The sequence below is a fragment of the Bacillus rossius genome, chromosome 8, assembly GCF_032445375.1.
Source record: "Bacillus rossius redtenbacheri isolate Brsri chromosome 8, Brsri_v3, whole genome shotgun sequence".
Lineage (NCBI taxonomy): Eukaryota > Metazoa > Arthropoda > Insecta > Phasmatodea > Bacillidae > Bacillus > Bacillus rossius.
This window is the reverse complement of record NC_086336.1, coordinates 65,345,347-65,359,996: the sequence shown is the minus strand read 5'-3', so window position 1 is coordinate 65,359,996 and position 14,650 is coordinate 65,345,347. Positions and strand designations below refer to the sequence as shown.

At 36.3% G+C, this 14,650-nt stretch overlaps 1 protein-coding gene across 30 annotated transcripts in view; it reads left to right on the top strand.

The window, feature by feature from the left end:
- LOC134535104 (uncharacterized) overlaps nucleotides 1-14,650 on the top strand; it is a 305,166-nt gene that overhangs the window by 189,448 nt on the left and 101,068 nt on the right. The window contains exon 1 of one of the 30 annotated variants that reach the window (XM_063374012.1): nucleotides 790-1,674. The exons of 27 other annotated variants lie outside the window; for them this stretch is intronic. In XM_063374012.1, coding sequence (XP_063230082.1) covers nucleotides 1,574-1,674 — 101 coding nt within the window. In that variant the 5' untranslated portion in view covers nucleotides 790-1,573. Of the gene's footprint in view, nucleotides 1-789; nucleotides 1,675-8,748; nucleotides 9,301-14,198; nucleotides 14,622-14,650 lie in introns of those variants that run through there. 2 more of the 30 variants (XM_063373995.1, XM_063374016.1) reach the window with 2 other exon arrangements.

Below are 14,650 nucleotides of genomic sequence, written 5' to 3'. Positions count from 1 at the left end.
GGTGTTTTTCCCACCCCCTCTCCTTTTTTCCGTGCTTCGCTACATTGTTCAACTGCGCTCTGTTGAGGACGTAGATAACTACGCGTATCTTTGCCCGCTCGCGAGAAACTCAGGATCTTAGCCTTAAGAGTCAGTAATACCCCTGGAAAAGAAGTTATGGCGAGAGGTGATGTAACTTCCATAATAACAGAAAAACGAAGCTACCTGAAATTGTATAATTTTTTGTGTGTGTGCATGCATGTTTAATAAACGCTTCCAATTTGGAAAAAAAAATTATTTGTGCTTTAAAAAAATTAATAAAGTTCCCGTAAATCGTCAATTTTGAGTACAATAATTTTGCCCTTCTGCAACTGGTAGATAAATTTTGCCAAACAAAGAGCAAAGTCAGTGAATTTTAAATAATGAATTACTTAACTGGAACTCTTAATTTTTTTTGTTAAGTCGTAATGATGGAAGGAGTAAAGTACAACACCACTACTAGTGTCATGCTTATGTGCGTGGGCTACTCTCCGTCCGCATTCCTGAGCGTCGGTCCGTCAGGTTGATTTTGTGGAGGGGGCGGGGGAAAGAGGAAGAGGGCACGGAGACAGGACAATAATAGCTGTCAGCTTTGAAGCGGAGGGAGGCTAGAGGTCTTTCCAGGTAGCAGTAAAGGGCGAAATCGTTGGTGTTGGATGTGCCAGTGTCTTGGTACACTTACGAGTTTTCAAGGTGTCGAACTAGCGTAAAGATACTTTCATCGTGGTACGCAAAAATACCACTTGTAATAAAAAGCATCACCCCTTTAGTTTCAGATCAGCGTGTTGACCACTTGACTCCATGATGCGAAAGATTTTGTAAATTCTAATTACTAGGTGGAGTTATAAAGCAAATTTGGGAAAGGGGTGCATTTGGAGAGAGAATTATTAGATCATTAACAAATAATAATTATCGAAGAAATGTACCACTTTTTATAATACAGTACCTGTACGCTTCATAATAAAAAAGTAATAACAAATTAAAACTAATTCCAATTTCATTTGCAATATTTTCCTCTTAAATTACTATTAGTACTTTTTTTACATGACTGTAAGTATTCTGAATTATTTATAAAATAAAATTGGTGTTGTGAAATTATAATACACAAAATACAACTTGGATTTGTTTGTCGTGTGATGTTGTCATGGCATACCAGTTTTTCGTCCAAAGTACCAGTTTTTTTGCGAGGTCAATACCGGGACTTCTGGGTTGCCATCTAACATTCCTGGGCAAAATCAGTCAGTGTAGTTATCGGGAATAAACGCACAGCATGGAAACTTGTAGAGACAGACGGAGAAGTGGAAAAACACGTTTATACTTGAGCAAGTACCGATATAAACGAAAACTAAACGCTGGTCTTGTGGAGTACCATCAAAAGAGGCAAGTAAACATTTGTTATATCAAAACTATTTTATTATTGTTTACAAAATGTTAATAGTTTCATAATGATGTAATTATTTTCTATTCCTAAGTAAATCGTTTCATTACTGTAGGCTACCTGCATACTTTCCTGTGTTATATTTTTTAACAATGGACTCCATTTTTCAGGAAGTTAATGAAAACCTCCTCCACTCCCCCGGACGACAATGGCATATACAGCTTGCCATCTACAAGTCTTGGTACAGATCTTCTTGGGCAAAATGCTACTGCATCATTGTGAGTATGACTTCATCAAAATAACTATAGCAAAAAAGATTAGAGAGAGGTTGTCACTTTACCAACAAAAAAAATAAGTATCCGAAAATATCACTACAAAATTTACTGTTTGGTTTAAAAGTTTTAGTTTTTTTTTGTTATCTGTAAACTGTCTTCAACTAATTGTCAAATTGTAGTATGGGAGTCCGGTAATGGAGCACGAAAAGCGGTTATTGTAATTTGTAATGACATGGTAAAGCGTTCGAATAAATGATAATGTATCCTCAACAACTAGGATAACCGCGAGTTGGCTCATATATGCAGAATAACTCGCTTCTTTATCGCCCCACGCCGATTTCCAGAAATCTAGCATCATTGTTAGAGAAGTTGGAAATTCGCGCCAAAATGTTTGTGAAGGTAGTTTACTGGTTTTTGACATGTCTCGACTGTTTGCCAACGTATCACTCGTGTATAACTATAACCCGTCATTGACCCAGCGTAATATGGTAATATACAATTTCACAAAAATAAAAGCCCACATTGACAGAAGAACTTTAGTTCTATAAACACAGCATATTATTCTTCCCGTGACAAATCAGTGTCTGTAATCATCGCCAACTGCCTGCCTCGGAGAGCAGTAAGATTTCCGCTCGGTTTTCTCTGTCAATTCTCCCCAGACTTCTTCGACCGCTAGACCCTCAGCGCGTAAGAGAATAAATATTACTATTTTCAGTACATTTCAGTTCTAAACCAGCTGACTACTACACTCAGTGAAGTTGGCCAGTAATGCAGTTTTCCTTCCCGTAAAAAAAAGTATTGTTTTATACTGTACGAAAAAGGGTTTGCACTTTTACAGGTTTTCTTCCTTTACATATTTTGCCACAGATAAATGATTGAACATCTAATTACGTGACTTTCTGTTGTAAAGTGGTATTTTTTGGTATATGATTAAAATTTATAGTTTTCTGTACGACGATATAAAAATGACCTTTTTATTCAATCAATTTATATTTTTAGGTGAATATATGTCCACAAAATATTGCAGCTTATTGCACTAATTTTAGTTGTTTGAATGTATTATGCATGTAAGTATGTATAGACGAGGATAGAGCTGAAGCATTTTTTGGTTTGCTTTTAGCCAACCTGCAGCTTGTGGCTTTCGATGACCCCTTCATTTTTATTTATCATGTATGATGTTTGAAATCTATGTCATTAGTTAGTTGCTCAATGACCCTAGCATTCGTCAAAAAAATTTCTTTTAAAAATACGTAATTAAAATTGACAAAATATGGTCTCGTGTAGTAATTCATTATTGCAACATAAATATTAGCGGTCACGTCTGACGAAATGGAGAGAGAGCACCTTCATGCTATCCCTACGGGTGACGTCAACCATCACCGGTAGTTCTCCTTGTAGGTATTTATGTACTGCAGTTCTGACAGGCACGAAATAACATATGTAGTAATTAATAATTAATATTTCTACAATAAAAAATTTAACTCTGAAAGGGTCACAGACCTTTACCACAAACCGCCTTCGCTACCCAGTCAGAAGTGTCTGAATGAACATATGTAGGGAGTATGCTATTCGTCGTAGGTAACAAAATAATAATTCAGAGGTGGCTAGATAAAGTGATACGCGAAGAGTAGTAATTCCCCCCTTCCCAAAACTATATAAAAAAAAACAATCGACACGTTACCACATGCAAAACACTGCTTCAGATCTGGACCTGGATCATGTAAGTAGAAAAAAGGCGTGCATAAATTACGACCACTGATGTAATACACGGAAATCAACCAGTGTCTAAGTAATTAGGAGCGAGGAATACTAGTACAATAAATATAAGTCATGGACGTAGTTTTATAGTAATTTATACTCACGTTTTAGAAATTGTAATTGCTCCATGCCAAATTTACATTTTAAAATTGCATAATAAAGAAAAATTGAGAAACAGTAAAAATTAGTAAGCTTAGTATATAATTAAAAGTCTTTGGACAAATGAAAATAAAACAATTAGAGGACAAATTATTTATTAAATAGCAATGTATTAGACAAGTTTTGTAGTAAAATAATTACACATCCATTGCAAATTAATGAGAAATATTATAATTTTTCTTAGATATACAAGTATCATTACATTACATTTTCGACAACTGGTACACATAATTATGCTATGGGCCCTGTAATATACATTTACACTTTTTAATCAAGAATATATAAGGGCATAAACCAACGACCTAGAGATATATAGACTGCTTATCACCCTGCTTTCAGCGCCAATTGCTGCTGTCGACGGCATACTGGGGAACTACAATCCGAGCGAGAGAGACAGAGAGCTGATTTGACAGAATGGTGGGCAAAACATGGCTGTTAAAGCATTGGTTCTTATGAAAGAAAGATGCAAGTTGCTAGTAAATTCCCTACAATTGTAGGTTTTCCGCAATTTTACAGTTTTTGCGGGTAATACTTAAAGATGGAACGAGTGAAATATAATTTTAAATACAGTTTCATCGTAGGTCGATGTGTAAATACGACATTAAATGCGCTATAAAATAGCTAACCCTTCTTCGACCAAACGTTTGTGACCAATATGTAGATCAGTTATTGAACCTATTATATATGTATTTCGTGTAGGTAATTGAATACAGTACATGGAATTTATCTCATCACTAAGTACTGTTAATTTTAAATAATCGACTGCAATGGAATAATGACCACTTTTAAATGATTTGTGTGGGTTTGTTTTTATTGTAGTCGTATTCGTTCATTACAAGTTTTAGTTGTGTCACGTAATTTTACATAATGAACATAATTCATTCTGTAATATTACATAATTAATTTAGTACACTACTACTTTTCTACTGTCAACGTACGTCGTCTGCTAACAAAGCACTGTTTGCCCACCATTCTGTCAAATTCAATTGGAATCAAAGATGGCCTCCCACTAGCAGTCTATAAATCTCTAGGTCGTTTGAATAAACGTATGAGACCAATTGCTCTGACGTCACGGTGGCCATTTTTTGTGTCAAAATTCCTCAAAAATTCCTTAAAATTCCTTTTAAAAAAATTCCCGTTTGAGGAAAAATTTCCCGTTTTAGTCATCAAAAATGTCAACGGCTTGTAAATTCCTAAAAGCGGCTTAAATTCCTTAGCGTCAAGCCGCTCTAACCTGCCGAGGTCATGACCTTGTCAATTAGGATGACATCACCGCCATTGTGAATTATGTCGTAACTGTTGCAATTATCAGTACGCCTACTATTTTGAAAATACGTAATTTTTATGCTAGAAAATCGGCAAAAACTTAAAAATTTATTAAATAATTTAATTAACAAAATTTAAATAAAAATATTTAAACACACGATTGCACATATCGTTACGGCCACCATCTTAGATTATAGAAATGTTGCATGTTTCGTTATGCCCGCCATATTGGATGTGTATAACGCCATCGTTGCACTTTTCTTTACGCCCGCCATCTTGAATTATAGATCTTTGCAATTTTTGTTACGGCCGCCATCTTGAAAAACAGTAATTGTCCAAAAAATGCATTAATGTTTTTAAAATTTATAAAAAATAAAAATTTAAATAATATCACTTCGCTATCTTGGATTATGAGATCACTACCACCATCTTGAAAATCCGATTTTATTTTCAGATTTTCACAGTGATCATTTCATGAATCATGTATGATAGTGTAAATATTATATATGTGTATGTATATATATATATATATATATTTTATATACATACTGTATATTGGATCTTGACATACTGTTCTTGCGAAATTCTCATATGTGACATACTACCTATTGAATGTGTACTTGCATAAGACTCAAGAGGCATTTCAAGTTAAAACATGTCTAATAGAATATTTATGTAGCCGCTAACTGTATCAGAAGGTATGTTTATGAGGCTGTTTAATTAGCTTATTAGTTTCTACTCATTTTTATACTGTTTCATGAAGTGTCACTAAATATAATGTGCCGCCAGATATATGTAAAAATTTTGTAGGATAATTAAAGTACATAATTGTAACTTAAAAACCTTCGTGAAGTTTATTTTTTAACGTTATTTACCAACAGAATTACTAGCAGTGACAGCGGCAGGGAAATAATGGACGACACAACAAATATTTGGCTATGAAATACGTAATGTCTACCGTCACTTGCAAATCAACATAAAAGGATAGTGAGAATATAATCGTAGTGTAAGATAATGTGTCTTTCATAATAATGCTTTTGATATATTGTTTGTCCCGTCCACTCGCTGCCTCATCCTCGCGTTCAGCCGGCCGCCTGGGTCACAGCCGCGTGCCCCGGGGAGGGGAGGGAGCAGTCTGGCAACGCTGCGCGGAGGCGTTAGGCACTCATTATGAGGGGAGAAGGGAGGTTTCCCAGATCTCGCGTGCTCCGGTTTCAAGGCCGAACAGAGAGGCGACACAACCTCCCCACTCGACGACTCTCTCGCGACTGAACTAGAGCTGTAGCAAACCGTATGTATTCGTTACTGAGTAACGGGTGCGGCATCTAGTAACGAGTAACGAAACGTTACACACGAATGCATTTCGTTACTCGCATCTTTCGTATGATTCACGCATGCGCGCGCTTATTCGTTACAAAGAACGATGTTTGTTTATTAATAAAAGTATGATTTGGAAATTCGTCGTCCAAGTTTTTTACTGTTTATTAAAGGTATTGTGTGTGTAGACAAAGTTTTAGATTCGAACAGAAACAACGTAAGAAAGTATTTTTTACAAATTATAAATATGTATGTTTTTGTTTTTTATTATCGCGTATTTTCACGTTTTATGTTCTTATCTTAAAAGATATATTATAATAAAGCCGCTCTAATGAGAGTTAATTGTTTCTTGGTTAACAAAAGCTGTTAATTATCAAATATTTTTAATTGTTTATATTCGATTTATTTTTATTTAAGCGACGTCATACTGTACGCGTACGAAATACGACTCGATTCGATGCTGTTACATAACATAGCATGTGCCATGTCATGCGGTATCAGAAGTAACGAGTAACGATACGAAAGTAACGAGTACTAATTGTTATAGTAACGAATACATACGGGTACACATTTTTTCGTTACTTTTACACCTCTAGACTGAACCGCGCTGGGACCGGCCCTAGCCTAAATATAAGCGCGCGGAGTAGTGGGGGACATCGCTTTGACACCCCTAATGACATCACGACCGCAAAATAATGTTTCGGAACAGTGACGATTTTTTCGACTTGAACCGCGCCCTTAATACATGGACGGTTTCACCTCTTATTTTCTTCCCACCCTTTTTTAGGCTAACAATTTTGACATAGTATTCATCTTTTCAGAGCTACAAGTCGGGAAGAGGAAATTTCACAAGAGATGTACTGCGCGCCTGTAGCCAAAAATGTATTATCAGAAACATTCGTTAATGGCGAGTACGCAATCGAAAGCGCGTGTGCTGCTAATCTGGAAATTCCAGGAGTTCCAGAAAATCTTTACTTTGATGTTTCACAAGATCATTATACTGAGGATTACATGTTCAGTAGTACAAAAGATGCTTCACTGACTAGCGCAGAAACCAAAAAAGAAGACAGTTATGAGATTTGTGGACGGAGGATAATAGACGTTAGTTACTTCAACAGATCTTGGATATAGATGAGCACCCTATTACACAGTGTTCCTTTAAGCACATGCGCCTTTTATCGGAAAGGCGGCGAGGTTTGCAATCTCTACTTACCTTTAAATGTTCAATGTGCAATATTGTTAAAGTTGTGAAAACAAATGACGACACGAAATTGACAATGGATGTAAATACTTCAGCAGTGGTTGGCACAATTTGCACTGACGGGGGCCATAATCAGCTGGAAGAAATATGTTCTGCAATGAACATACCAAGCATGTCATATAGAACCTATCAAAAGTACCATGACACTATTGCAGATGGTTGGGAAAAGACTGCGCATCACGAGATGGCAGAAGCTGCCAAGCTAGAAATACAAGAAGCCATCAAAAGAGGACATGTTGATGAAAATGGAATTCCACTGTTGACTGTGGTTGTTGACGGTAGTTGGCCCAAACGTTCATATCGCACTAACTACAACTCTCTTTCAGGAATGGTAAATTATATCAAATTACGCCTTTACATTCTCATTTCAGTATTTTAGTCTCGACTTCAGTGTATTTCAGACGCCTCCGCTGATTGGCATGTTTTCTTGGATATTTTCGCATACATTTTTTCCTCTTCATTTTGGAGCTGCTTTATGAACACCTCATTTCACCTTTATGGGTTTTCAAGACCTTAGATATCAAAACATACCTAAACATCTTCACTCTAGAGTATTATGACAAAACTACAGTTCTTATTGAACCTATCTATTAAAGTTGTGATAAAGCTATATGTAGTATGGTTGTTGCTGTATCAACTTTAGACACATTTTTCTGCAAAGTTCATTGTTGAAACTATACATCTAATAAAAACATAATGTAAGTAATTTGATACCGGTGTGAAACGAATACATACATTGTTGCTCTAATAAAATATTTAATTGAGCACTACAATTACCAACTCAATGCTCAGCACTCATATGCTCTTGCCTCAGACTACATGTTAAAATGTTTATGGTATCGTATCAATGAAATATAATCTGCAAATAATATGTATTGTTTCAGTATTCTTATGTATTTGATATATTATTTTATTTAAAAAATATATGCGTATTAAAGTTTCCGCCAATTCTTTCACATATATCTATAAATATTCACATAAGAGTTATATCATGCGTTTCATGATTTTCTTGTGTACTTAACAGTCTACAAGTATACTTATGGTTGAAAATAAGTCAGAGTGGACTTTTTGTACATGCTGATATTCCGTTCCTAGGAGCCACACCCGACGGATTACTGGACGACAGTTCAGGAATAGTAGAAGTGAAGTGTCCGTATAGCATAATGTCTGCGCACCCTACCGATACCATAATGGCGAGAAAATTTCCAGCTGTGAAATTTTTGGAAGGAAATTACATTATGAACCAAAAACATAACTATTACTATCAAGTTCAAGGACAACTTCAGATCACAAAAAAAGATTATTGTATTTTTTCCATTTGGACTCCTCTCGGGATGCACACCATTCGCGTAGAGCGTGATGACAATTTCTGGGAGAACGAAATGAAAGAAAAACTTTGTACATTTTACATGGAATGCCTTCTCCCCGAGATCGTTGATCCCCGCTTTCCACGCATACATCGGACGCAGCCCGCAGCACAGCGCGTGGTGTTATCGCGGCTCGACACGACCAGGTCTCCTGGCGCGCTGTTGCCACGTGTCCGCCCATCTGCACGAGCCAGTGTTGCCCTCGCAGTCGGGCGCAGAGCGAGCCAGCTAGCGTCTCTGTGTGAACTGGCGGGGTTTTCATATTTGAGTAGACGTCGAGTAACTTGCTTTACAAATGGCCCCTAGAAAATTTGTGAATGGTAAGCCTTATAAGAAAACAAAAAACAATAAGAGAGCGAGAATAAAGAAAGAGTTTCATGCACAAAGAAGATTAAAGAATTCAGTTTTACGGCATTGTGACGGTTCCGAGTCGAAATTGTGCTCACCCACCGCTCCCACTTCCAGTGAATGTGAACTGTACCAGGAATATACAGATGAACGGTAAGTGACCAGGCACTTACACAAAAAAAAAGAGTAAAACTGTTGTGTTATTCTTAGATATGAATTAATGTGATTCAGCAAAAAAAAATTTGTAATTTGCTCATTGTCAATTACTTTCATTACATTTCATCATAGGTTTAATTTAAAAAAAAAATCATTGCTTTATTATTTTGAGTTTGTTAGTGCCTACAGTTATTGCTGACAGGGATAAAAATAAGTAATACAGAATAAGAATCAACATATATTACTTACCTATAGAATTCCAATGCACACTTACTATTGCCCAATTATTTGCTATTTTTTTTAATACTCGGGCCTTGCTAGTATGATTATTAGAATACATTCTACAACCACCGTGACTTTTGATGCTGTCGCAAAATTATTTCATTGAAATAATTGAGGGTAACATATTTATTTTCACATACGTTTGTGATGCGTTACTAACTCTATTAATTCAATGAAATAATTTTGCGACAGACTTCGTGGGGGTTGTAAAATTTCAATTAAACAAAATTCAGGCGCTCCGTGTTCTAACTTAAATACTGTGTTATTTACTGTGGAAGTGATGTTCAGCTCGAGCTACATGGATACCAACCTTGGAGAGCAGCCCGTGCACGGACGGACACAGGGTGTCAGTGCAGATTATTCTGTTCAGCGCGCTGGGCTACTGGCGACGTGTTGCAGCTAATTTGATCCTGTTGGTGTGTGTAGCGGTAGACAATGACCTTGCTGGCAGATAGCAGCCACTGGACTGCAGCAGATACAATGACATTTCTCTCCGCCAGGAGCCCAGCGCGCTGAACGTGTTTACTGTGCAGTGCAAAGTGAGCTGCAGAGGTTGTTTTTATCTAAACTATTTGACATGCGATTACCGATTTCTGATTTAAAAGAGATCAAGTAACCAGGCATGTCCCTAAAGTTTCCTAAAGATGTCTCAGACACACGGTTGATCAGCAAATGCATGCCGAATGAGGCTAATTAGCGTATTTTCACAGGCGTGCCACGCTCACAGTTTTCATTACTGTTGCGTAAAACAAGTCTTCTGGACGTGCGCCAATCCTTTCTCTTTCGCTGTGTGTACAATTTGCACTAGGTCGGTCACAATTGAACATTTTGAAAAAAAGCCGTGATTCCTACGACGTGTACTGCGCGAGTGTGCTTCCCGACATGTGGCGTCGGCAAGTCGCTCGACCTTGGCGACGATGTCTGGATGGAGGGGGGAGGGCGTGTCTCCGCGCGGCCTCTTCTTCCCGTCCTCTTCAGTAGTGCCATAGAGTAAGTAAAGGGAGAGGCGCCACTCCCATAGTAGTGATCGTTTGCTTAAATTTGTAAACAAAACCCTTGCGATCATACCATTTCTTTGCAACTTGACAACGAAAAAATTACAGCCAGATACAACCTGAGAAAGGTTTAGCGCGCGATAGTTGGCACCTTTGTAGTTGCCATATTTTATATTTTTTCGATAAAGGCTACCGATATTGTAAAATTGCTTTATGTTAGTCCTTATAATGGGACTGCAAAATAAGGCCTATAACTAGCTGCCAAAACCTTGTCCGTGATCTACTTTATGGCAGGGTTAGAAGTACGCAAGCCATTATGATACAGAAGTGTGGGCTATTTGTTGAAGGTGAATACCAATACATATCAGCAACTCCTGATGGGTTAGTAACTGATGGTAAAGGAATTGTTGAAATCAAATGTCCTCAGCGGATCGAAAACATACACCCACATCAAGCTTCTGAAGATGGAATTTTGGAGTTTTTGAAAGTAAGAGATAATCCACATTGAAATTAATAGAAAACATAATTATCACTATCAGGTCCAAGGACAGTTACGTGTGACCGGCAGGGAGTATTGTCTCTTTTGTATTTGGTCATCAAAGGGTGTCGAAACTTTAGAGATCCGGAGAGACGACAATTTCTGGAAAGAAGAAATGGAACCATACCGGTACTTGACAAAATTTTATACAGACTGTATATTACCAGAGCTTGTTGATCCCAGCCACCCACACTCCATGCCAATCAGAGATCCAGAATGGATAACAAGAGCTCAAGCGAAGTCCACAACTATGAAAGACACGTGCTAAGTAAAAAACAGACTCATTCAGGCCAACAATGTACTAAGACAATGGGAGCAGAAACAAGACAAACATTTTGGCGCAAGTTTTTCAATCCACAATTAATTTCAGAATAAAAATAAATCCCTCTTTTAAATTGTCTACAACAAAGTTACAGTTGTCCTAAAAGTTATTTGAATGTCCAATTTGTATAATTTTTATAATAAATCGTGTATCATAGACGGCGTAATATCCCAATGGAGACAATATTTGCTCCTTTGATACCTATTATCAGTACTGTTAAAAATTTATTTTTTCTACCTCTATTTATGTGTGAAACAACAGTTTTGATTTCTATGTAAAATTGTTTACAGTTTGAAGTCTTCTTACTTGTATGCTTTAAAAAATTAATATTTTTGTTTACAAATTTCCAGATTTAAAGTGTTTTACCATAAATGTTGTGGCCATATTCGCAATCAGAAATATAGTGAAAAACAAAGCCATGGACAAGCATCATCCTAAAAGATTCAGATTTCAATTTCTATTAGACAATTTATGAAATTGTTACCTTAGCACGATGCTATATTGCGCCAGCTTCTGAATACGAATGTCGGATTTATTATAAAATCTAACATAATAACAAAAATCTTGCGCAAGCTACTCGGGAAGTTAGGTTTGTAATCATATTTGGCATGATGATGTATAATTGCTTTCATAATTTAGCTATCGATATGAATGAATTACTCCTGTTGTTAATGACTTTTTTAAGGGTTAAATGTATAGTTCGTACAGTTATCTTAAATTATCTAAAACTCTAATCAAATCATTTAATATTCTTAAAAAGTTATCAGATTCAAAGTAAATACTATGAGAGCCTATAATTATTATTACTAGCTTAATTTTTAAAAATTACAAACAATGTACAAGAAAGAAAGAAATCAGTTTGAAAAAAAAATATTATGATTGCATGGTAAATAATTGTAAATAAAAATGATTATGTAATTAAAAAGGGAGCTTATTAAATAAAAAATACCTTTCAATACAATAATCAATACAGTATATATATATATATAATATGCGTATGTGTGCTTGCCTTAGCTTTTATGTTTGCTTTATGTACCTGAGATTATTCTCATTGCAAGTTCTATTAAATGTACATATATTGAACAATTACATATTGGAGAAGCAAAAAATTTCAGGCGCTAACGTGTTTTATTTTACAATTTTTTCCCTACACCAAACCGTAAAACTACTGAAAAATAATTACTGTATATACTCACAAGCAAACATGCTCGCTCACACGAAATAAAATTGTTGTAAATAAACTGTACCTATATATAAAATGTATGACTTCATGTAAATATTGGTAACTAATGTACTAAGAAAAAGCATGAGTGCCTTAAAGTAAAGAACATGTTGTAATTATTGATGCTACACAACTATTCAAGCATATATATTGAATTATCACTAGTATAGTGTGTACTGATTTGTTGCTGCCATTTATGACTTGATTTAAATATTAGTTCCGCCTGCAGATCTCTTTCACAGTCCTCGACCATAAAAAGATCTGAACAAACATATGAAGTATCATAATTGAATTTTTCTTGTCGTTTGCAGCGTTGCCCTCTTTGGCTTCTGAAAACAATTTATTTAGGGAATTTGTAATATATGAGGTGGCTGAATTCGTCGTGCACATAAATATGAAACTATAAATACACGTGTCATGTGATCGCCTGTCAGTATGTCCAGTTTTGTCGGAACACAAAAATATATTTGTGAAAGCGCGTGCGTCTTGACTGGTGGGACGGGACAGGGGCAGTGTTCAGGCGGTAGAATCATGGAGCTAATATAACTAGACCATTATTGACAACTGCTTTAAAGACACATTTTTTACGATATATTTATTAAATTATGCATTTTCTTTAGAAAGGGAAAAATTAATAACTTTTTTAATGTATAAAATATCTATGTTTTTAACAACCTGCCAATCATCAACGACCGCTTCATGCCAATTAGTGAAAATGTAGCACTGAACCCATCGGAGATAATAAGTCACCGAAGTACCATATGCATGAAGACCCTTCATTGCCTTAAGGCGATTGGTGCATGGAAAATATTACGACAAAACATATTGAACAGTACATATTTACTTTTTAATCTTCTTTTTAAGTTAAAATGAAAATTACCTATTTTTTTAATAATTTTTTTACTAAGTTATGTTCTTGTAAACATATTTTTTTTTTGCCGAACCACCAAAAAAAAGAGAAAACTTAAAGAATGATTATCTTAAGTATAGTTCAAGTAATGATTGTACAAATAATTTGTCGGACCAAGAAATACAGAATATTCTTTTTTTAATTGTTAAATTTGCATTTGAGTTTTGAAAATTTCCATGGCTCTTTGCCGGTCTATTTTAAAATATATTTTACGAAAGAATTGCAATGAAGTTTAAAAGATACTATCTGACACACCATTGAGTCACGCATGTATTCTCGTATCCTTTTGATTTTGAGATGACCTGACTCAAAACACATACGCTGGAGTGATATTCCTAGCACTGCGCGTGAAAACTTCATTTGCCGGGAAGAATGTCCCTGCGGCGTGGCGCAAATTGGTGGCGCTCCTTGGAACCACGTAGGCGGAGATCCGGCCGGCAGCCGCTGTAATGAGGGAGGGGGGAGGGAGAAGAATGGAGTGTAAAAGGGACAGAATTAGGGGGAGTAGAGGGAGGCAGGCTGAGGCGGGCGATGACACCGCGTCTCACTGTCAGACAAGGCTACGCTCTGTAGTGGATGGAGGCTATCGTCGCTCAAGCAAGGAATAGGTTTTCGTGGAAAAAAATTCGTGCAGCGAAATTATTTTTGTTACATTTTTGATAGAAGTTAAATACCAACACGATGCCGAAAAAGACACCATTCAGCAAGATCCGTAAAAGAACTAAACGGTCGAAGTGCATAAGAAGACTGAAGGAAAAATACAAAGAATTTGTTAATGCTGGTTTCAACTCTGTGGAAAGGTAAGATTGCAAACTTTTGAGTGTGTTCATCTTCACTAAAATTCTGCCAGCACAACATGTATGTATTATAAAATCACATTTTTAGCTGTGCAAAAGTGCTAATATTATTAATTAATTCCACAGGACATCTTCCAGTTTGACAGATTATGCTCCTGCTGCTGCTACACAGATGGAAACGTCTGCCTACGTACCACCTGTATGCCAGGGCGATCACGACACCACCAGCGGTAACGTCCAAAATATAACCGAGTAAGTAATTTAATTACATAATTTCGTAT